The 23490-nt window shown below is 32.0% G+C and overlaps 1 protein-coding gene across 2 annotated transcripts in view; it reads right to left on the reverse strand.

Annotated features, from left to right (window-relative positions):
- The window catches only part of DGKB (diacylglycerol kinase beta), an 835840-nt gene that overhangs the window by 256558 nt on the left and 555792 nt on the right, over window positions 1-23490 (reverse strand). For both annotated transcript variants that reach the window (XM_054692402.1, XM_054692401.1), the window contains one exon: window positions 21076-21140. In XM_054692402.1, coding sequence (XP_054548377.1) covers window positions 21076-21140 — 65 coding nt within the window. The remainder of the gene's footprint in view (window positions 1-21075; window positions 21141-23490) is intronic.

Here is a 23490-nt window from a genome sequence, read left to right on the forward strand (position 1 = left end):
AAAAGTGCCTGTGACTTTGCAAGTATTGCAAAGTCGAAGGACTCTTCTTTGAGTTTTCCATGTATTAAATTATATACTTTTTTTTACTCTATAGAGGAAAGGTAATACTGTGTCTTTTCACAAAGGAGAAAACTGAGATTCGGATTTAGACTATCAGTTCTCAAGTGTTTGTTATTACTATAGCCATTTCAAAGACCAAATTATATAGTTCTGGTACTTACTGCCTTTCCTAACAAACAAATAAGCAAAGCTGAATATATATGGGACTGTCTATTCAAAGGTTCTATTCCATGTTTTATTCACTATTTTATGTAGCATATATAAATCTGAACTAGAATGTGCTATGTTCTTTGCAAAGAATTTCCTTCTCCATAATTGTTCAATTTTGCACACTACCAGAGATTAGAAGTATACTTAAATTCCACTGTATTTTTCAACTGCATCTATTGTAGAGATGCATTTTAATTTCATATTATAGAACTTGATGTTTCCATGACTTTCATATGTTCTGAAATCTATCTGCCCTCATTTGAATACTTTATCTCATAGTTAAATTTTTTTTTTTATCTACTATAGGGGGGTTAAACTTTCTGTAAAGGGGCAGATATTAAATATTTTAGGTTATGGGGATCATATGGTCCCTGTCATAATTCCACTCTGACCTTGAAGTTTGAATGTAGCCATCGGCAGCAGGAAAACCAATAAGCTTGGCCGTGTCCCAACAAATTTTTTTTTTTTTAAACAAAGCAAGCAAAGGATTATTACTGTTGAGTGCACCAGTTTTCTGATCCCTGATTTATCTTGTTATGCAACAATGGGAAGCATTTATGTCTTACTCTACCTTTTGGGAATGAAGTATAATTTGAAAATACTCTCCCATTTAGAGAAGTCACTCAATTCTATGGCACTCCTTTCTCATCTCTGTCAAAACTATATTCTCTTCTTGATTACAATTTTGGCTGGAAAGCCATTTTAGCTAATTCTTGTGCAGCCTGTGTTTTCACAAACATTATCACACTGCATAGACACAATAACCTTGTGATCTCTCACCCAAATCATCCCAGTTTACAAAGAGGGTAACTTTCACAACCAAACTTTATAACATGGCTTCTTAATGCAAAGTCTGTATTCATTTCACTTTTTAACACTATTTTCCCATTACGAAGAAAAACAAGATATGATAATTAGTAGATGCTTTCTCCTCTTAAATATTAAATTTTCAAAAGCGTCCAACCCCATTTTCCACAAATCACTTGTATTAGACCCCTTCATTATGATATTGTATTCCTCAAGCACTTTGAGTCAAATAAAGTTTTGATAGTAAATCCTGATGTGGATGAAAAGAAATCCTATTATAATAGCTACATATAGACATTATTCAATCTAATTTAATCTTATATAAAAGCTGCAAACTAGGAATTACTATTATGTTGCTGCAGGTGGTGAAATGGAGAATCCTAAATTCTGAGGCATTAACCCCATATTTCAGAGGTGGTAAAGGGCAGAATCAGAATGCAGAAACTGACAGAATTGAAGGTTCACCCACTTTGTATGACATCATGACATATCTCACAGCTGAGTTTTATACTGACCCCAATATCAGGTCCAAATTTTCAGAGCCTCAATATACTTTTTTCTTATGTAAACTGTGCTTAGAATATCTGTATTCTTAATTAGTACCAGGAAAATGTGCTTGTATCATTTGAACAGTGAAGTTAAAAATCACAGAAATAACTTCAATATGAGTTTTATTACTGTTTATATGCTAGAGAGCTAGAGATCTTGGGACATTGTGAATGGAATTAAAATGTATTTTACTGGTGTGGAATCATGAACATTTGTCAAAATTGTTTTGTACAAAACTCCGTAGGTTTTCACAGCTGTATAAAAGCTCCCTCAAAGTAATAAGTGCAGAATGAATAAAAACAGATGTAGAAGTTTTGCAAATTATCAACAAAAATCTCTTTATATTTTATTCATGCCAATGTCTTATCATAATTTCATTTATGTCATAATTCTGTATATAACATGTGCAAAGAAAGTACATATTTGTATTTTACATAATGGTCTTCAATAAGGTTTTTCTCTTGCTTATATTTCTCTAGCTATTACCTCTGCACAGGAAATAATTTTGTATGTTTTCTAACTAAAACCCAACCTTTCGAGCTGTGCACTCAAAACTACACCAAACATTCCCCACTCTATTAGAAGTAATTGAGACAGAACATTTAAAGGCATTTTAAATGAACGTGCACTGAATACGCTCTAACTTGATTCAGGAAATAGATTTAGGGAAGTTTTTAATACTCTGCAAACTTTAAGAAGAGGAAATTACCTTTGGTTATTTAAAGCTAGAGAAGATTGGACTTTAAGACAATGTGCCATCATAAACTCCACAGCAATGAAGGAGTTTTCCTTTTTAAAAAGTCAGTATTTTGTTTTTATAAATAGTGCTTCTTCACTTATGAAAATTCAAACACCACCTAGAACATTTTTAGGCACTTAGAGGAACTATTTAATTTTGTGTAATATAAGGCTAAAGTTGAGATTTACAGCATTTACGACATTTAATAATAATCTAAATTCAATAACAGTAGACATTGAGGAAGTTAATACACATGAACAAAATGATTCTATGTGACTTTTCAAAGATTAAATTGCATACTCTGTATGGACAAAGGAAGAAATTAAATCAGGATATGAATGAGTTTTGTTTCCTTAGGTAGATGTTCTAGCTAACTTAATATCATTGGTTTACCTGAAAAGGTAATAATTTCTCATGTTATTTTTCCAATTTTAACCTTCCAAAGAGTCATGCTAGCTTAAAATTAAGTTGGTATATAACATATATTCACTTAAAAGGTAAAACAGAAAAAATATTTTACAGCTTTTAATTGTTTCAAGTTTATATAAAGGATTAAATATATTTAAAGAGGAATCTACATATGTGACATGATTACTTTATTCTAATCTGGAAACCTAATTATCACCTTCTTATGGAGGAAAAGAAACAGCTTTAGAGGCAAATTAGCGTATCCTATCAGTGGGACAGTTTGTCACTTTATTAAATAATCATCATCTTGGCAAATAAAATTGCTATAAGCTTCATAGAATGGAGAGAAGAGATGGGGACCCCCTCACACTATTACACATTAAAATTAACTTCCCACAGGTTTTTAAACAGTTTACGACACTTTCACTATGTTGGATCATAAAGTAGAAATGACAGCTTAACTTCTCTTTAAAACATAAGAAACAAATATGCTTCATATCAGCTATTAAAAGTAAACAGCTTTAGAAACTACACAGATATGTCACATACTTAATTATACACAAGTTTAAGAGAATGCTGCATGTCAATAATCAAAAATCATAAAGTTCTAGTAGAGAGAGTTGTAAAGAACCTGCACCATTAAAAGCTGATATTATGTAGCTACCTATAATATGCAGTTGTCAATAATTTCTGTATTTTAAAGAGATCTATATACTGAAAATGTTTATTTGCTTACCTCAACAGAAAACATAGATGTCACAATAATAAATGTATATGAAATATGTGATTTATAGAAATGCTTTTAAAAATAAAGATTACTTGCATTTTAAAAATATTAATAAAATATAATCTATGAATATAGCATCCTTAAACCAGTAATAAGGCTATTATTCCTAAATTTAATTATCTAAGAACTTGAAAATATAAGAATTTTTTCTTAGCATGGCCTCAGTTATAATTAGGAAACTGTTTCCTACAGTGTGGTATTTGTTTAATTAATAAGTCTATAATTAAAAAAGTATTAACACAAAAAAGTATTAACACTATGACTTAATTTGACTGACAGGAAATCCTTTCCACATCAGATTAAAAGTAATCTTGTTCATCCAATGTGATCAAATCTCCTTAATTAGTCATCAGGAGTAAGGTACACAGATGGCCTTTGACCTCCCACCAGGGACTGCTCAAGATTTGGGCATTTTACAGCAGACCTCAAATGTGCTGGCTGGCGTTCAAATACAACTCTAATTACACTTTGCTAAAAGTGGTGCATACTTCCACAAGAGAAGGACTACTGGTATAAATATCTAAGTTCTGGCTTTAACACGATACTCAGCAAAATAATTACTTTGCCAGTGTGCTCAAGAAAGGACTCTTCCTGTGATGTCTTGATGACAAGGATGCAGCGATGACTGAGTGCATGTGGGCCAGTGCCCTCTGCTGGTTGGATTCTTCAATTTCTTTAAAGTACTTAGAAAATCTTTTCAAGCCTTGCTTACAAAAATATTATCCCAAAGCTTATTTTTTTCTGGAATTAAGACTCTCTGGAAACCTTATGTAAGAATTTGGATTTTAAACTGAATTCCAGTCATGCAAACAACATGAAATTGTCTGAAGGTTATAATAAAAGTTAGATTCTTACACTGCTTATCCTAAGATTAAAAGAGCTAGTTCTTATGTCTAAAACAATAAACAGATGCTTCTGAATGGCAGGGTAAATAAAAAAGTAAAATAATTTAAACAAATTCTAAATAAATGTCTCTGAACATACTAAAATATGAAGTGTATAATTATACATATTTTTTCAATTTATGAAAATATAATTCACTAACAGTCTCATTCTCCTCAAAAAATAGTAACTACTACTTATTACAAAGAATATAATTCAAAACAACCAAATCCAGTCAAATAATCCAGTTTCACTACTCTTGATTTCACCATTATTCCAGATTACAGACCATGGACCAAGAACATCTCCACTATCACAATAGCTCTTTATCTCCATCACAGACATCACCTGATTCCAGGTCTGTAAAGTGATCTCTTCAGTGGAACTGACCTGGATATCCTACAGATACTTTTGAATGTTAAGTATCTGTACTTAATACTTATCTGTATTTTATGTACTTGTTTAAAACCTTGTAATTGTTTCATTTTACTCAAGGATAAAGTCCAGGGTTCTAGTATGACTACACAAGTTCTTGTGATTTGAGCATGATTAACAAATTCCCTTTAATCTTTCATTACTCACACTGCAAAATTTATTTATTTATTTTACTGAAACTATGGTCCTAACCACTTCCATGTTTTATGCCACTTAACCTTAACACATTGATTTTAATGAAGCCATGATCCCTTGTACAGTACGTACTTATGTTTTAGATATTTGAACATTATGTTTTCTATAAAATCTCCCTAATCACCACTATCTGACCACCACATGAAAGTTATGTTCTCATCTCTATCTTGATACATGTTACTTTAACTATTGCACTTACCTCATTTACTGTGTCTATCTGCACATATCTTTGCCCCCAATAGCTATAAACTCTATCAAAAAGAGAATGGAATGGTATCAAAATCATCTTTTACTCTGAACAATAAAAATCTTTGTTCAGCAGATATGCAATAAATGACTGTTTGGATGATATGGCTAATAACCTGCTAAATATGTAAATTATACCAAGTTATTTATACTTCTAACTCTATTCTCTAATATGTAAAGTGAGAAAAATAACCATTTCCTAAGATAGATTAAATAAAATAATCCAGGAAAACCATTGGATAGAATATCTGGGACACAAGAAATACTAGTGATGAGTAAACTGTTAGACCTATGACTCTAGTGGGCTACGGGAATTTATAATGAAAATAAGATGGGTATTAATCATTGTGGCATTAATTTTTCATGTTAATGCAAGTCCTTTTTTTCTACCTGAAATAATTTTTTCACCAAGGCATAACACCAATAGATAAAGAAGACAATCTAGTTTTTAATAGCTCTTGCAGTCTATCCTTTATGCCACTTAATAGCTTGAAGTTAGTTGAGCTGTATTTGAATATGACTTATATCATTAGGTGAATACAAAAGAGGCTAAAATTTCAAGTTTGAAATGTAAAAAAGCCAACAAAATTAAATTTATTGAGTTTGAACATAAATGGATTTATACTGATAAATTCACAGATTATATGAATCACAGTATGCAAGTGTTTTCATACCTTAAAAGATATCAAAATTCCACATGACCTTTACAATTTGACTATACCTTAAATATTAAAACAGAAAGAATAAAAAAAGAATGATTGATGAAAATACATGAACATGCAAAGAATTGAATATTAAAAATAAACGCAAATTATGCCCTCATAGTGAACATAAGCTTCTCAGTAAATTAGAGGGGTGGCATAAATGGTATTTGCCCTACTTAGACATGAACATGTGAAGATATGAATTTATAAAGCAGATAAACATGGGCTGACTGCTTGTACGACAAATAAGTTGAATTACATAACTTTTTTCAGAGTATCCGCAAGTATTTTTTATTGTGTCATCAAACAGTTCTAATAGAAAGAAAAAAAATAGAAATTTAAATATGTGACTTCCTTAAAACTGAATAAATGAAGGTATAAAATCTACTGAAAGCCCCATTAATTCTTACAATATATGAAGATTTGGGCAGACTATTAAGTTCTATTGTTCATTTTCCTTTCTTTCTGTGGTACTAGAAGTTCCCAAGTTTTAAGTGGGCACATGGCCCCCAAGCAGTGGACTATGTTTTCCAGAGCTCTTGCTTTTCCGAGTAACTGCTTCACTAAGTCATTGCATGAACGGAAGTGACATGTGTCTTTCTGTGGGGGGATATGGTAACAATGCTATGAACATTGGGCTTGGGTCTCAGAAAAATGTCTCTTTTGGGGAAGTCTTCTTTCCTTATTACCTCAGGTGAAACTAGATACTTCCTCCTGGCAGTCATTGCACCAATCTTGCACTTAACTTCAGTGGGAATCTTTAAAAATTTTTTTTGTGACTACATGTTAAGTTTGTCTTCCCCAATGGCCTACTGGCTTTCCAAGAGCAGGGAGGATATTTAGTAATAACCTTAATTATTTTCCAGGACTTTGAGATACTCTGAACTTATAACAAATGTTTCTCAAGTCTCATTGTATTAGGATACAGGTATTAAAGTTGTGGGTTTGTTTTTGTTTGTTAAAATTTAGTAGTGACTGTATTGTTTTCATAATGAAAAGAATATGAGTATAAACCTTTAATTCTTAACTGACAATGATATGTAAGAGTATTCTTAGAATAATGGAACAATAGGTCACAAAATGAAAAGTGATTAATTTCCTGTGTCAATATTTATCTAAGAAAATTACATATATTTGATGTATTTATGTTAATCATTTGTAATTAAGTTAAGGGTAAATTTCCTATTTGGTGATCAGTTAGTTTCTTGAATAGTTTTCTCTGAGCATTTAGAAAGATTTCAACAAGTCAAAAAATATTAAATATAAGACCTATACAGGCTATAAAGAAAAATCAGTGTTAACAAATATTTCTCTTTCTATTCTATTCCAAAGGCAGAGGACAGAGAGGAAAAGGGAAGGGAGAAGAGGAGAGAGAGAGCGAGCGAGAGAGAGTGAGAGCTCGGGAAAAACGAATTCCTTCGAACACACATTTACCTAATAATTTGAAGGTCCAGATATGCTAAACCTTATCCAATAATTCTTTCCAGAATAAAATTATTCCATTCGAAAATTTGAAAGTCTGAAAAAAAACAATCAAATTATAAAATAAAAATGAGAAATTCTAGTAACTAGAAAGAATATTGGAAATAGCATTTAGTCAGACTTTCCTTTATTTTTACGGTTTTAATGGCTTAGTCTTACAAAATTTCCAAGATTAATCTTGGAATTTAATTCTTTATTGTTCAACAACTCTTATTATTTAACTATTGCTCAATTTCCTTTTGTTATCATTAAGAAACATATTTTAACGCTTTTTTTCTGATCAATTCAGAGACATATCAAAAACATCACTATATAAATCTCATACTCTGGGTTCTTTTGGCTTCTACATCTTCATATTCAAAAGCCACAGTTATGAAATATTCAAATAGTCTCAAACTTCTGTCTCTGACATGAATTTTAAGTCTCTTGATACTTCATAGCTGAAAATCATGACTCCTCCCTTCCTGAAGCTATCATTAGTGGATGCATTAAAGTATTGGGAGGAAAGAAGAAACAGATAAGTTAAATTAAAATATATTAAGAAATTAGATATATATCAATTAATATTTCAAATTATTAGTCCCCTAAATTTCACAATAAAGAAGTACAGGGTGGTTTGGGCACATAATTTAGTCTGGTAGAACATGAAAGGACTATCTTTACGAAATAGCAACTGAGCAGGTATCAATCTACAGAATTCTAAGAGACAATCAAAGGCAGGAAATGGCAGAAATCCAAAAGACATTGAAAAAGCCAAGTCAGTCCAGGAACCAGATCATGGAGGTCCTTTTAAACTAGTACTGAATTCAGAAACGCATGGATTTGCCCAAGAATGTTGGTTAACATTTTAAAAAAGATCACTCTCAATGGAGTTTCAAGAGATTAGCGGGGTGAAACTGAGGAAGGAGTTTATTTCAGAACTCTGTGGACAATGAACAATTATGACTTAGATAGACAACAGAAGAAACCAAAAATAAAATTCAAAATTTACTAGGAGTATCCTGTGGGAATGGTAGGCACTAAGTGATAAAATCATGAATCATAATTATTAACATTATTTGTTACTAACTTCCTAGTGTTTTTGTATCCATTGTTACTTTATCTTAGCAACAAACTCTCAAGATTTGGTATTATTTGCACAAACCCTAATATCATTAATCTGGGGTACAGATTTAGGCAGGACCTACTAAGATTCAGGCATGACCAACTCAGATTCCCAGCTTATTATTACTTATTGTAAAATACATTGTATAGATCACACTAATCCACATACGATATATAGTTAATATACCTAAATATGTAGATATATCATATTCTATATAACCAAACTGTTGTATACTACAAATTTGGGACATTATCCGTGGGATTTGCGTGATTTAGAAGTAGATGTTTAGATGTTCACACTAGCTAGCCTAAGTAAGGATGGAATTAAGCTATCAACTGGGAAAAGAATGAACAAGTGCACATAAGAAGATCAAATATGTATATACATATATACTTACAATTATATATCTTAGGAGCTGATAAAGCTAAACACCATACCCAAGGAAATATTCTGAATAAATAAGGCAAGGTATCATTTAAATCCTAATCATTTCAACTCCATAGCTACTTCCAGGAACCATAAATCTAAAGGACTTTAAACCAAGCAGGAGATATCAGTGGTTGGGTAGATGAAAAATAGGAATGAGAAAATCAAAAGAGTCTTATTTGTCAGTGGTAAGTCTATCAAAATGTATTATCAAGCTCTGATTCAGTACCTCCTTTGGATCCAGCAGCTCTCAACACATTTTAGGTCAAAACATTTAAATAGCAAACATGAAACAGAAAGATATTTACATCAGAGAGCCTACTTGGACTCTGCTGCAGGTTGGTCGCTTACTACTCTCATTACTGTTGCTTATATGTATCCAACAAGCTACAGAAGTTTCTGTCCAGAGAGTGACAAAGTTGTATTTCTTATAAAATAGTACGTGACTACATTCATCAGAAATTGTGAATATATCTATCAAAACAGAGGATTTCTGATCAGTACTGTAATCTTATTAAATCAAACTAAAAGTATGGAGATTTTTATATAAGCATGTCACACATTTATATCTCATATAAGTCTATGTAAAAGAACCATTTTATTATACACATTATATATTTATTACCATATATTTATCTTACTTTTTTATAACTTTATTTATACATATTTTATTATTTATGTATTTTAAACTATATATTATGTATTTACATCATTATTTATATCATACTTTTACAATTATTACTTATGTAAAATATAATATAGAAAAATGTACATATATGTGTAAAGCAAAAAATATAATTTAACCTTCAATGATATAAGCACTATGCTTACTAAAGTTGGGACTATGGCTTTAAATTATTGTAAGCATGCTTGGAATTAAGAGGACAGTTTCTCAATATCTGGAGTGTTGCTCAGGATCCACATTGTTTGCTAAGACATCATTCAGGTATGCCAAACTATGACACCTTCAAAGTTATGTCAAGCAAAGGCTATTAGCACTTCCTGATCTTTTAATTAATAGAAACATAATCTGCCCAATTAATAGTCTGGTCATAGAAGCCACATGCAGTGCTTATGGTGGTTTATTTTATGCACCAAATTGACTAGCCACTGAATGGCCAAGTTCACTGTTATCATTATGTGTGACCAGGAGAGAGTTTCTGAATGAGAACAATATTTGAACTGGCTAACTCAGTGAAGTAGATGATCCTCTTGAACATCATGGCAGGCATCATGCCAGTTGTTAAGGGCTTGAATAGAACAGATAGCAGAAGGGGGTGTTCATCCCTTTTTCTTACCTCACTGATTGAGTTGGAATATTTTATCCAATTGTCTTTGGCCCTAGTCAGGGATGACTAGCTGATTAACAACATCAGTTTTTCTAGTCCTCAGGCCTTTGAATTCAATTAATTATACCACCTGCTTCCCTGGGCCTCCAGTTTGTTGGAAGTCTATCTTAGGACTTCTTAGTCACCAAAATCATACGATTCTGTTCATACATTATACTGGTTACATTTCTCTGGATAACCCTGACTAATGCAGTATTCCAGATAAAGTCTACACAAATGTCCAGAATGAGTCACCAAACCTGAGAGCGATTATGCCTCAGGATGATTCCAGGCCCCAGTTATCAAATCATTTTTAGCTTTTAATCTTCCAAGTTGAAGGCCCAAATACAATGAAGAGACAAGTCATCATTTGGCTATTTGAGCTATGGAGTTACAAACAAAATAATGAGATTGTTTTATACAGTGGAGGTTTCAAGTACTTGTTAGATAGCACTAATAGACAAGATTCTGATACGTGTAAGTGGGATATAGTCATAACACAAACAGCAAATAGGACATTTGCTTTGGAACTGGAAGGTAGGCAGAAGTGGAAGGGACAGGAAGGCACTGGCAAGTCTAGAAAGCTGTGAATGAAGGCTTGGACAAACAAGAAAAATGTTAGTGGCAAGGAGGAGGAGAAACTCTTATTATAGGGGCAAAAAGTTTTTTATAAAACAATAGTAATTGGGACATCTTAATAATTCTTGGCATAATGTAAAGCCTTTATAAGCATTCACCAAATGCAACCTAAAATAAATACAAATTATAACAATGATGGTATTTTCTTACCAAAAATCATGGTAGGAGAGAGAGACACTACTGATAACTGAAAATAAAAAAAAATATCATACTACACTGAAGTTATGTACTTCTTTCTATCTTCAAAAACGTATTACACTGAAAAACAGTTTCTTCCTATTTTAGGGTTTGTACATATCAACCTATGCTTAAATAAGAGCCACTACTTAGTTTCCTTTTTGTTCATTTTCATAACATTCTATTATTATCCCTTTAATGTCCATGTAATTAATAGTGATGGTTCCTCTTTCATTTCCAATTAGTAAATCGAGTCTTTTCCTCTCTCCTTTCCTGGGGAAACATTGCTCATGAAGAAACACAAAGCAGAAAACAAAAACTTCAAATGTTGTCCATGTGAGAATATTGATTTTCTCTTCAAAGAAAAATGTCTGTGAGGGAATCCATTTTTTTTTAAAAGTAAGCAGTCACTCAAGATTAATATTTTAGAATTAATTCTGTTTAGTCAGAAAATAATGCAGAACTTATCCATGTAACAACATATATTCCAAAAGGAAAAGCATTTGTAACTAATGCTTGTAGGTGGAGCAAGAAGCAATAGAGAGCATCTAATTAGTTCCAATTAGCCCTGCCAGAGGATTACTTTCTAGGTGCAATTACCTTATAATGAGGTGATTAACCTCTTTGCAAAGAGTTCAACATAGTCTTTACTCTACACTTACGTCCTGTAAAGAAATGGCATATGAAGGTTCTCAAAATTGTGTCCAGGGATAGTTTCTACCACAGATCAACTGATTCTAATCTAGAAAAACCAAAAATACACTTATATTATTGATATGGTAAATCCTAAAGCATCTAGATATTTTAAATGAGGTATTTAAAAATCATCTCTAATTCTAATAAAACAATAACTTTATCTGCTTTAAAGATGGTAACAATTGAACTCTGTTATCAATTCCAAATGCAAGTCTACAGATTATCCACAAACATTAAACTAAAAAAAAAAAAAATCTGTCACTGACATCAGTGAACGTTACAGGCTCATTTCCCAAAGTCAGCTGTGCATTGTCTAATTAGTTTAGCACATCCCTACAGTCCCCAGAGCAGAACTTGTTTTTGTCCAGTAAGAGAGACCAAAGTTAAACACCGTAGTAAGCATGAACACAGAGGAAATGGAAACTACACAAAAACTGAATAAATTGGAGACAGAGTTCTTAGAAACAACAACCTTAACTGCTATCTAAATTTGTCTGTTTTTTTTTCTTTAAAATTGATGTCATTTTCAATGGATTAAATCATATTATATATGTATATAAAAACTATATTATCCACAGTCAACTTGTAAAGTATAAGAAATCATTACATTAGAGTTTATTTTGAATTTATTTTCTTACTTTGTTGTTCATTTTTGTGCATTATTTGATTTCTCCCCTCAGGTGTCGGCCTTGTAGATCTCCCACCAGCAGAACACCCAAGACCCATCACTATATTCCCTTGTGCTCTTCCCTCCTCTGTTTTGACCTTCCTCCATCCCTCTCCCTTGCTGCATGTCTTAGATCTATGTTTGGATTAATGTAAGCGAAATAAATCAGAAGGAAAAAAGATAAATATTGGATAGTTTCAATTATATGTGGAATATAGAAAACTGAATAAAAGATCAAGAAAAAGATAATGCTTTAGTATTTCAGTTTAAAAAATATTTTCAAAAGATTTCATGTAGGCATACAATCTATAATAATGAATAGAAATTTTTATTAAACTTTTTCTTAATATTTAATATTCTTCCCTACATAAGAATATTCTACCTTGGATTATTCTGTTGTGTGTGTGTGTGTGTGCACCTCTGAATTGACTATTGTTACTTCATAAATCTGGTTTCTTAATGTGGTATCTTAGGAAGTAAGTGTGTGCATGAGTGTGTATGTATCTGTATCTTTATAAAATCTTTTGCATAAACATGCAAATTCATGTAAAGCAAAAATACAAATTTTAGGAATAGAAAGGCAAATTTAAGGAAGAAAATATTCAGAATATTTGTAAGGTGAAATTAATAAAACATAAGTCTCTTACAAATGGAAACTAGAATAATGTGACTTGTTCAGCTAAATCATGGATAAGTAAGCAACCCCTACTTCATTACAGAAACTTTGGAAGTTGATGGCCACCTTTATGTGGGAGTCACAAGTAATATGTTTCCCTCTGTACTATACATTGTAGACATTTTCCCAATTTATATTCTTCTGCAGATCCTAAACTACCTAAGGTCTCTCTGTAACCCCAAGTTCAGTCTCCTCATTTGTTTTAGTGATTCAAAAGAGTTGCTGTCTAATTGGATACCCCTTATTAAAAAGGTCCCTTATTAAATGTCTGCAATATACTCAACCAAATCAATAGTAGAGAAGTTACCAAATCTTTATTTACCCTCCAGTTCTCAGTCACTCTAATTCTAAGAGCAGTCTTTGAAGTTTGATCTGTATGGCCTGCTACAAAAATGAGCATTCTGGTTAATGATACCAGGGAATGATGAAAGAAGCATCACATAAATCCAGTCTATTTTATCAGTATGTACCGTTCTGACAAATTTAGCCACCTGTCTAAACCTGCTCAGATAAAATATTTATCTATCTCAGATAAAATATGTCTCTACCTACTCAGATAAAATATTTAAATGAACAACACTGCAGTTAGTAAATTACTTTTAACGTCTTACATTGGAAATGCATGTATAGCAAGAATGCATTTAATTATGAAAAGTTTACATGAATATGATATGAAAAACTAATACTCTCAGAAATATATATGTATAACCATACATTAATATAAGCATCACAAATATGTATGCACTCGCATATAAATCTATATATAATCTATAATTGCATTTATACACTATATGGCTTATATACAGATAACTGGTTAGTGATCTGGAAAAACTGTGTAATAATACACAGAAAAATTCCAGAAATGTTATTTAAAGGATATAACTCAGTGGTCATCCTAAGTAAGAATGAAAAATGAGTATGATTCTCTATTAAAAACAGACTGAAGTTGATTAGATATATAGAAGATGAAGACATAAAAATAAGATACGGGTGTTTGCTTATAAGTACATAATTTTGTCCCAAAGGACACTGTGAAGTCCTAACATATCCAATGAGTACAGATTTTATTCAAAATATTAAAAATGAAAAATATTTAACTTTCAGTACTGTTTCCTTTACTGGTTTATAAAGATAAAAACATGATGCCATTTATATAATATGGAAGTTACATTAAAACATAACAACTTAAATTTTAAATAGAAAAAATATTTCACTGAACAGTAATGAAGTTGTCTTGACTAATGGATGCAAAAGTGAGGTCAAACTGCCTTTGACAATGGCATGCAGACTCCATCTGTCTTTAGTTTCATTGCTTTAATGGAGTGTGAATATATCAACGTAAAAATCAATTGCTGTACATATTCAAAAATATTATGAGTGAAATTTAGTACATGAAAGAAAAATTTACCTTCTATAATTTCAAAAGTGAAAGAAAATTTCCTATAAGTGAAATTCTGTAATTACAAACACTACATTTAGTGAAAAAAAAGTAATATTTATCTGTTTTATCATGATTGACTCAAAAATACCTGTGAATATAGATGAGACTATACCATAAAATTCATTGAAAGGCAATTTTCGATTGGCTTTTATTATACATGTATATTTTAAATCCTATAATAAGAAAAGTATATATGAATATTATCACCATAAGCTGGAGCCTGAATGTTGCTTTTGAAGACTGGAAAATTTATTTTATTCAATTCAGGAAAAACTTCCTAATGGCCTTTACATAGGAAGTAAAGATACTGGTTAAAATGTAGCAATTTTTTCATAATGATTGAAAATTTTTTTATTTTAAGATTTATTTATTTATTTATACAAGCACTGGGTACAGCCAGAAGTGCGGGAGGGTGAGAGAATTCACCAGAGCCAGAGCAGGGAACAGAATAGGCAGACTGACTAAGTACACTGCTGAGAGAAGCAGCTGGCACAGCAGGAGAGGTCTACCCAGCAGGCAGGGATTGAACCAGTGCTGCAGAGGCTGCGGGTAGCTTCGCAGCCCAGCGCTCAACTGCTGTGCCACTGGGGAGGCCCAAAAATTATTTTATTTTTAATTTCACATTTTATTCTAAAAATTCAGATGACTCTTTCTCTGCCTAGACAAAAATTAACAATATTCCACTCTATTATTTTTTCAAGATATGCATATCGGGCCTCCCCGGTGGCGCAGCGGTTGAGCGCTGGGTTGCGAAGCTGCCCGCGGCCTCTGCGGTGCCGGTTCGATCCCCGGCTGCTCCCCGGCCACCGGAGGAGGGTCCCACATGGTGCGCAGACCTCTCCTGCCGCCCGCTGCTCCCCTCAGCAGTGTACTTCGGTCCTTCTGCCTGCTCTGCTCCCCGCTCTGGCTCTGGTGAATTCTCTCACCCTCCCGCGCTTCTGACTGTACCCAGTGCGTGTATAAACAAAAACAAACAAACAAATAAATAAAAACATGCCTCTATAAAAAAAATTCTTGAAAAAAAAAAAAGATATGCATATCCAGTTCAAAATAAAGAATAGGTGTTAAGCTAGTACTTCAATATTTAATAAGAATATTTATGTGCTATTTTGAGTGATAAAATACCTGGTTTAGTAAAATGTCTCTTCATTTTTATAATTTATTCACAATTGTATTTTATTGTCTTTAGATCAGTTTCATGATCTGAAACTTACAAAACAATAATATATAATTATATATTATATAATATATAATATATAAACAATAATATATAAAATATATAATATATAAATAATATATAAAAATATAAACTGAAACTCAAGCTTCAGTTAAATGCCATCAACATGTAGGGCCTCCCCTGGTGGCGCAGCGGTTGAGCACTGGGCTGCGAAGGTGCCCACAGTCTCTGCAGTGCCGGTTCGATCCCCAGCCATCGGCGAGGGTCCCACATGGTGCAATAGACCTCTCCTGCCATGCCCACTATCCCCTCAGCAGTGTATTTCAGTCCATCTGCCTGTTCTGTTCCCCGCTCTGGCTCTGGTGAATCCTCTCACCCTCCCGTGCTTCTGACTGTACCCAGTGCTTGTATAAATTAAAAAAAAAAAAATGCCATCAACATGTAAATACTCATAATTGGTTAATAGTTATATATTGTTGACCTACAAAGTTGATAATAATGAGTGCTAATTAATATATAAGTTTTGCAGTCTTTCTTAGTAAAACAATCACTGTGTTCAGGGATTTATACTGCAGAATTTCTGTTTGTTAGCAACCCTGGGGTCTTTGGAGATAAAGTATATAAATAAAGACAAAAAACAACCTAAGCCCTTAAATGATATTATTAGTACCTAAAGAATAGTTATTTAGAATTAAGACTTAGTCTAGCCATATTTCAACTATTTTTTTCTATTGTATTTTTAGCACATTAAAAAGCACACACTATAAAAGTTGTATGATATTTGGAGAACAAGTATAACATTCAGTAATAATTTATTGACTGTATTTAGCAAATACATTTTGAATGCTCATCATGTTCCATATACTGTGTAATACTAAATTCCCAAAAAGGAAAAAAAAATCTCATTCCATGATCTCACAAAGAGGAAAAAAAAAATCAAGAATCACTTCATATAATTAGCATGATTTTAGAGAAGTAGGGAAATTTTCTAAATGCATGCAGGTATTATTTTCTTGCATAATTTGGAAAGCACAGGCATTTTTTATAAAATTAGAGTTGTTTATTATAGTAATATCAAATTATCAGGGTGACACACTTATTTATCATATTTGTTTCCTCTTTACTCTTTGGAAGGAAAGATGGTCTGACAATAATATGACTACTTAGAATCTGAGTAAAACTGTCTTATTTACACTCACACACTGATTTCAATTTTGTAGTTGTAGCTTTTTTCCATAAAGAGCTGAAAGTAGTAGAGAAATGAAGCACAAACCTCAAAGCAGGAGTCTTAGTGAGTTAGAGATCAGATACTTTAAAAACTTGTACAGAAAAATGACATAGTATCTCTATGGAGTACTGCTGCCATCATTGTTTACTAGCAAATGGTATTAAATTTTGGATATTGTGAATTTTAACTGGTTCTTTGAAAATATGCCATGACTTCAGTATTAAGAAATCCTTATACTTTTTTTTTATATATTTAGTTTATATCTTATGTATTACTCTAAGTCTTTATCAGTGCTACATGGTTTATCTCATGGAATTCAAGTTTTGTATTTTTTCCCAAAATTTTTGTAACCTTTTTAATTATCACTTTAAATGGATGCATATTTTAGGACTTTACATCCAGTTATTAATACCATGTTTTAATAAAAACAAGAATATAAATGCTCTAAATAAAACAAGAAATGGTACAATGTAAGAAACATAAGCATGTAAGTATGATTGCAAATAGTGAAAGTTACATATATACATTTAAAATACCACTACCACATTTATTAAAATGCTTTTAAATAATAATAGCATAAGTAATTTAAGGAATATTTTGTTTTGAGTCTAAAAGACTGGAAACATTAATTTAAATTCAGTTTGACATAAGAATATCTCAAAATTCAGTGTTGAATAGTGTACTTCCTTTTAACAGTTAACAGATTTATACATAAATTTGGAAAAGAATACGATATAACCTCTCAACTAGTTCTCTCTTAAGTACCAGAAAAATCATTACCTTCACAGTTCTTTCAATTTCTGTCATAATAACAGAGAGCAGAACTATATATTTTGGTAATTAATTTCCTTAAGATAATGTTAGAAACATCATGTTCTTTAAAATATAAATGAATTTCAAGGTGAGCAAGCTAGAGGATAATATTAATGGCATATGATTTATTGTGACAAGAGATCTGATCTGAAACACCATTATTAGGGGTACTTAAAAAAATCCATTTGCAAATTTCTGAAAGTATGAAAGAGTACAATGGTTGAATGTGTCTTAATGTTGAAATCTGAAAATATGTCCCTTGTAAGTATGAAATTGTTTATGTACAATATTTGGCATGTTGTCTCAGAAATTTATTAGAAATATTCATATATTGACTATGTTGCATTATAGTTTAGGGCATTACCTAAAAGCTTGCAATTCGAAGTGAAGACTAACTATAAAAGTATAGATTGAAAATGTACATGTGTATTAACTTGACAATATATTTATTTTGGGATTGATTGTTCTTTTTGAATAAGTGGTCAATAATGCATTGAAAATCTTCCATATACCTGGAATTCTCTGAATTCAAAATATAAACGTGTGACCTTGTCAATCTAGAAGGTGTTTTTTTATATTATGACTATTCTAAGTGAAATATTCCCTTTAAACTATTCATAAATAAGATTTATTCAGGCCTTACATTTACAAATAAGCTTCAGTAAGATGTACTTTCATATCTTACAAACACATTGGGGAATATAAAGGCATTGCTGTAAATGGATCTAACCACATATTGGGCAGTGAGGAATGCCATAAATTAGTACTATGATTGATAATCAAAAATTAAGTAGGTATCTGTGAATAATAGGAGTCCTTATTAAGAAGAATTAAAATTATTCCAGCGAACAGAATTTGCTGACATTTTAACTAGTTTATCTTTTGTTTAATTTTGAGACATAGCACAAAATTTAAACAGTACACAAAAAGCAGACAAAAACAATTCTGTCTCTTACAACTGACCTGTTCTCCTCAGAAGCAACTAGTGTTACTACAGAAAGCTATGTGGAGATTCCTTAACGTACTAAAGATAGAGCTTCCATATGATCCAGCAATTCCACTCGTAGGTATTTACCCAAAGGACACAGAAACATTAACTCAAAAGGACACCTGTACCCCTATGTTTATAGCAGCACTATTTACAATAGCTAAGCTTTGGAAACAACCCAAATGTCCAAAAATAGATGATTGGATCAAGAAGATGTGGTGTGTGTGTGTATACACACACATGCACACACACACAATGGAATATTACTCAGCAATCAAAAAAGATAAACTCATGCAATTTGCAGCAACATGGATGGAGCTGGAAGGGATCATGCTCAGCGAAATAAGCCAGAAAGAAAAAGAAAAATACAGATGGTCTCACTCATAGCAGGAATTTAGAAAACCTAAATAAGGGACCAGGTAAAAGACTAATTGTATTAAAGTAAAAATAAAAATCAACAAGCAATTATAAATCAGAGACACACTACTGGAGGGAGGTGGGGGAAGGAGAAGAGGGATTAGGGTCAGAATAAGGGGAGTGGGAATTGTATGGGATATATAACCAAAATGAAAATACATACATTGTGCAAAAATGAAAAATGATGTAAGAATTATATAAAATAAAATAATTAATAAAAGAAGCAACTAGTGTTAAGAGTTTTGTGAATTCTTCTAAAGATACTATGTGCACATGTAAATATTTACATATATAGATATATATACACACACATTGTCCACTTTAAAACAAAAATTATACCTGTTTGAAGTATTAAAGAAAAAGTAGACCATATAACATCCCAACTTATAATTTGTACATTTAGAAAGAACTCAAAGTGATACCTAAGTTAGGTTTTAGAAATAAGTTTTCCTAAAACATCTAAATAGATGAAAAATAATGGAAAATCAGATCTGCTATCACTAACCATGAGATAATTTACAATAGTATTTCTTGTCTAAAGTAGTAAAATGTGTGATTTAGAAAAACCTGAAGTTATTTTGAAATATATTTTTAGCAGCATTCATTTATCATCAACATTCATGGAAGAAAATAAAGTCAGGGTAACATATGTGAAAAAACTTAAATAAACAAGAATTTCCACGGGCTTACACATTAGTGATCTGTAACATTCACAGTAAGATGTCAACTTTTCCAAATATAGTGACAATGGAGTCATTTTGTCTTTGAACTGTAATATATCTCAAAAATAGCTATATAGAAATGTAGATTATGATTTTGAACATCATGAAATAAATAGAATAGAAATGAGTATAACTGAAGAAGAGTTACTTCAGCCCCATTTTCCTGGGTAGTAAAGTAGAAATATTCATATTTCCTTCTAAAATAAGGAAAGATACAAAGTCCAACCTTGCCCATTTCTCTAAGTAACAGAGACGTCAACATCTATATTTTGGATGGAAAATTGCTGTAGAGACAAAACTAATATTGGCTTTTAAAAACTTCTCCCTGAAGAAAAAAAAATCTTCAAAAATAGTTTATGTGGGGCCTCCTGGTGGCCTAGGGGTTAAATCTCAGCGCTATCAGCAACCTGGATTGAGTTCGATCCCCATCTAGGGAGCTACTCACATGGTGCAGCAGACCTCTCCTGTCTCACCCACTGCTCCCCTCAGCAGTGTATTTCACTAGATCGCCTGTTCTGCTCCCCACTCTCTCTCTGGAGGATCCTCTCACTCTCTGTACCTCTGGCCTAGACCCCAGTTTTATGCAAAAATAAAAAAAATAGTTTATGTAGCACTGATATTTCTCTGCTTTATTTTCCATTTAGTTGAGACTGATATTGACAGCACAAATATTAGAGGACTTAGATTATACCTGTATAATAAACACTTACCTCACATAATCAAATCAGGGTCCCATATTTTGTCTTGACATTAAGTATGATCACCTCTCTTATAAAGACTTGAAAAGCTTTATAGTATATCTTAATAGACTATTATTTGCACCCTCTATTTGAATTCTTTCTTTGTAGTACATGACAATGAACTAGAGATGACCCATTTGCATTTTTTTATTTATACTCTTGTTAAAACCTAAGAGGAAAAACTGAATTCATTTATATGTATTTTTTTGTCTTAAGATGACACACACACAGATAGAGCCTTACTCAGTCATTATACATAGTGTTATGTACCGTACAATGATCCTTTTAATGACAATTCATTAACAGCAAATATATTTATAATTTCACTTACCTACTATTGAATTTCTCTGGGTGTTTTTCTCTCATGATGTGGAATCTGTGTGCGATGGAAGCATCCTAAGAGCAGAAACAAAAAAGAAAAATAGGGCAGTTTATGATCCTATTATCACATGGAAATAAAGATTAAAAAGAAAAAAATAATTTGAAATTAACTTTGCCTTTAAAACAAAATTGCCAAGCTGTTCTGAAATTAGGCAAAATTATGTACTACACATAAAATCTGTGCAAACATTTATATCACCATTCTACCACTGGTTACTTTTCATATTTGCTTCCAAGAATTGTTGTCAACTTAATTTAAAATTCTCTCCATTAATATCTGGTCTGGCCTCAAGTTCCAGCTATGTTTAAAATAGCATATATGATCATCTATGTCAAAAAGTAATTGAAAATATTATACAAGATCTGAAAGAATGCACTAAGAACAGACAGAGAAGAAATGATCAGGTAGACAAGCCCGCAGTCCCTTGAGATTAATCACAGGTAAAATATATATATTTCTGAGTCCATTACACAAACAACTGTATGACATAACTTGCTTAATGACAAAAAAAAATAGTTTTGGAAAATTGGTGACAATTTAACTAACTGGCTCTGAGTCAGTTCTGTACACTAATGGATGATTTTTCTTTTAGGCAATTCTTCAGAGTTTCTCTGAGACAGTATCATACTAAATGTGTGAGATTGGTGGGATATTGTGATTCAAACTTTTCAAGCAGAGACTATTTCTTGCTGACTTTAAACAGTTGCTCCTTTTATTCCAAGCAAGGAGATATTCTCTCATTCTTCATTTACACATGACTAATCATTCCAATGAGAAACTAATATATTTACCAGTTATGTAAGAAGAAATGGGACAATTGTTGTGATTAACTGTTAATTTTGTTTCATAGTAGAGATAAAAGCAAAGAAAAATCAAACACAAAGGACATAAAGAAGTTGTGTATTTGAGAGAATCTCGAAAACACTAATCAAGGATTAAAAGTGTAATGAATGAAATGAAAAGGCTAATGTGCTTACTCACGCATAACAAAGCATGAGCACAACAAGAGAGGGACCAATGCCCACTGCAGATGGCAGACAGCTTCTCCTCCCCAACACCCCCAATACAGAGCTGTGAGGGAACTGCATTAGTTTTTCTGTTCACACATTTTATCTTCTAAACATAAAAAATAAATAATAAACAAGCAAAATGAGGGAAAAAAAGAGAGATTGGCATTATAGAAACTATGCATTAAAAAGTTATCTAAAAACCCTCTATGGTTTGAAATTTTAAGACACAACTTTCGTACATAATAATTTCCTGGCTTGCTAAGAAGCTGGGCTATCAGGACGATTCACTTTTATTGGTTCAATAGCTTTCAAACCCAGTTACAGAGTTTTTTCTTTTTTAGCAACTTCTCACTAATAAGTCATAAATACATTACATTTTAGAATGTGAAATTTTCTTATTATGCTATGAAATTATAGGAAAAAATCTGAGCTGGGCTATTTGTGGTATGTTGCATGGCATGGACATTAATTAATTTTAAGTATCGTTTATTTTCACTTTATCCTTAATCTGCTTCAAAATCAATTTGGAATACCTTATAATTAAACACATACATCCAGCAAACCAGTTAAACAGAGGCAAAGGACTATGAATCAAGTATTAAAGATTAATGATCAATATTGGTTATCCACATAGGGAGACTATCATTGAATTTACTTCTGCTTGAATTATTTGTTTCTGCTAACTTAGAGAACTGAAACTTTTAAAAATAGATTGTGTGGTACAATTTGCTTTATAAGCATACATTTTTATAATAACAAATCTCTTCCTTTCCCAAGAAACATGAACAGCAGAGAGGGAAAGAGGAAACTAAAGGAGAAAATAGGAGAAGAGATCAAAATAAGACTATTTAGACGGGACCGCTACTGACTAAACTTCTAGAAACACTGAACACCAAACAGTCAAAAAAGATAAACTTAATATTAGTTCTGTCTCCAAGACACTTGGGCAATGGATCATGTAGCTCTGAGAGAGAAAAGAAAGGCTAGTGAGGAACACTGGCATGACTCTTTCCTTGTGTTGAATGGGTTCCACCACAAAGAAAGAGCTGGCATTGCTGACTACAGGATTGATAAAGGACAATGACAGCAGGTGTTCATTTGGATGAGAATTAAGATGAAATTCCCATGGGATTCTATCCCTTTGGCAAACTCCCAAGAGGTTTCAAAGAGAACTGGCAAATGCTGCAAGCTTATCCAGTAGCCATATTTCAGGAACATTTAGGATTCTCTAAAATGAGATAAAATAAGAAAAAGCTATAATAATGTTGGTTTCTTATTTGAATTTTGCCCTCTCTGTCTCTCTATACAGGAGTTTTTAGGAAGATAGAAATTAAACTAGAAGCAATTCCATACC

The sequence above is a fragment of the Talpa occidentalis genome, unplaced genomic scaffold (genome assembly GCF_014898055.3).
Source record: "Talpa occidentalis isolate TD23 unplaced genomic scaffold, MPIMG_talOcc4v2.1, whole genome shotgun sequence".
NCBI lineage: Eukaryota > Metazoa > Chordata > Mammalia > Eulipotyphla > Talpidae > Talpa > Talpa occidentalis.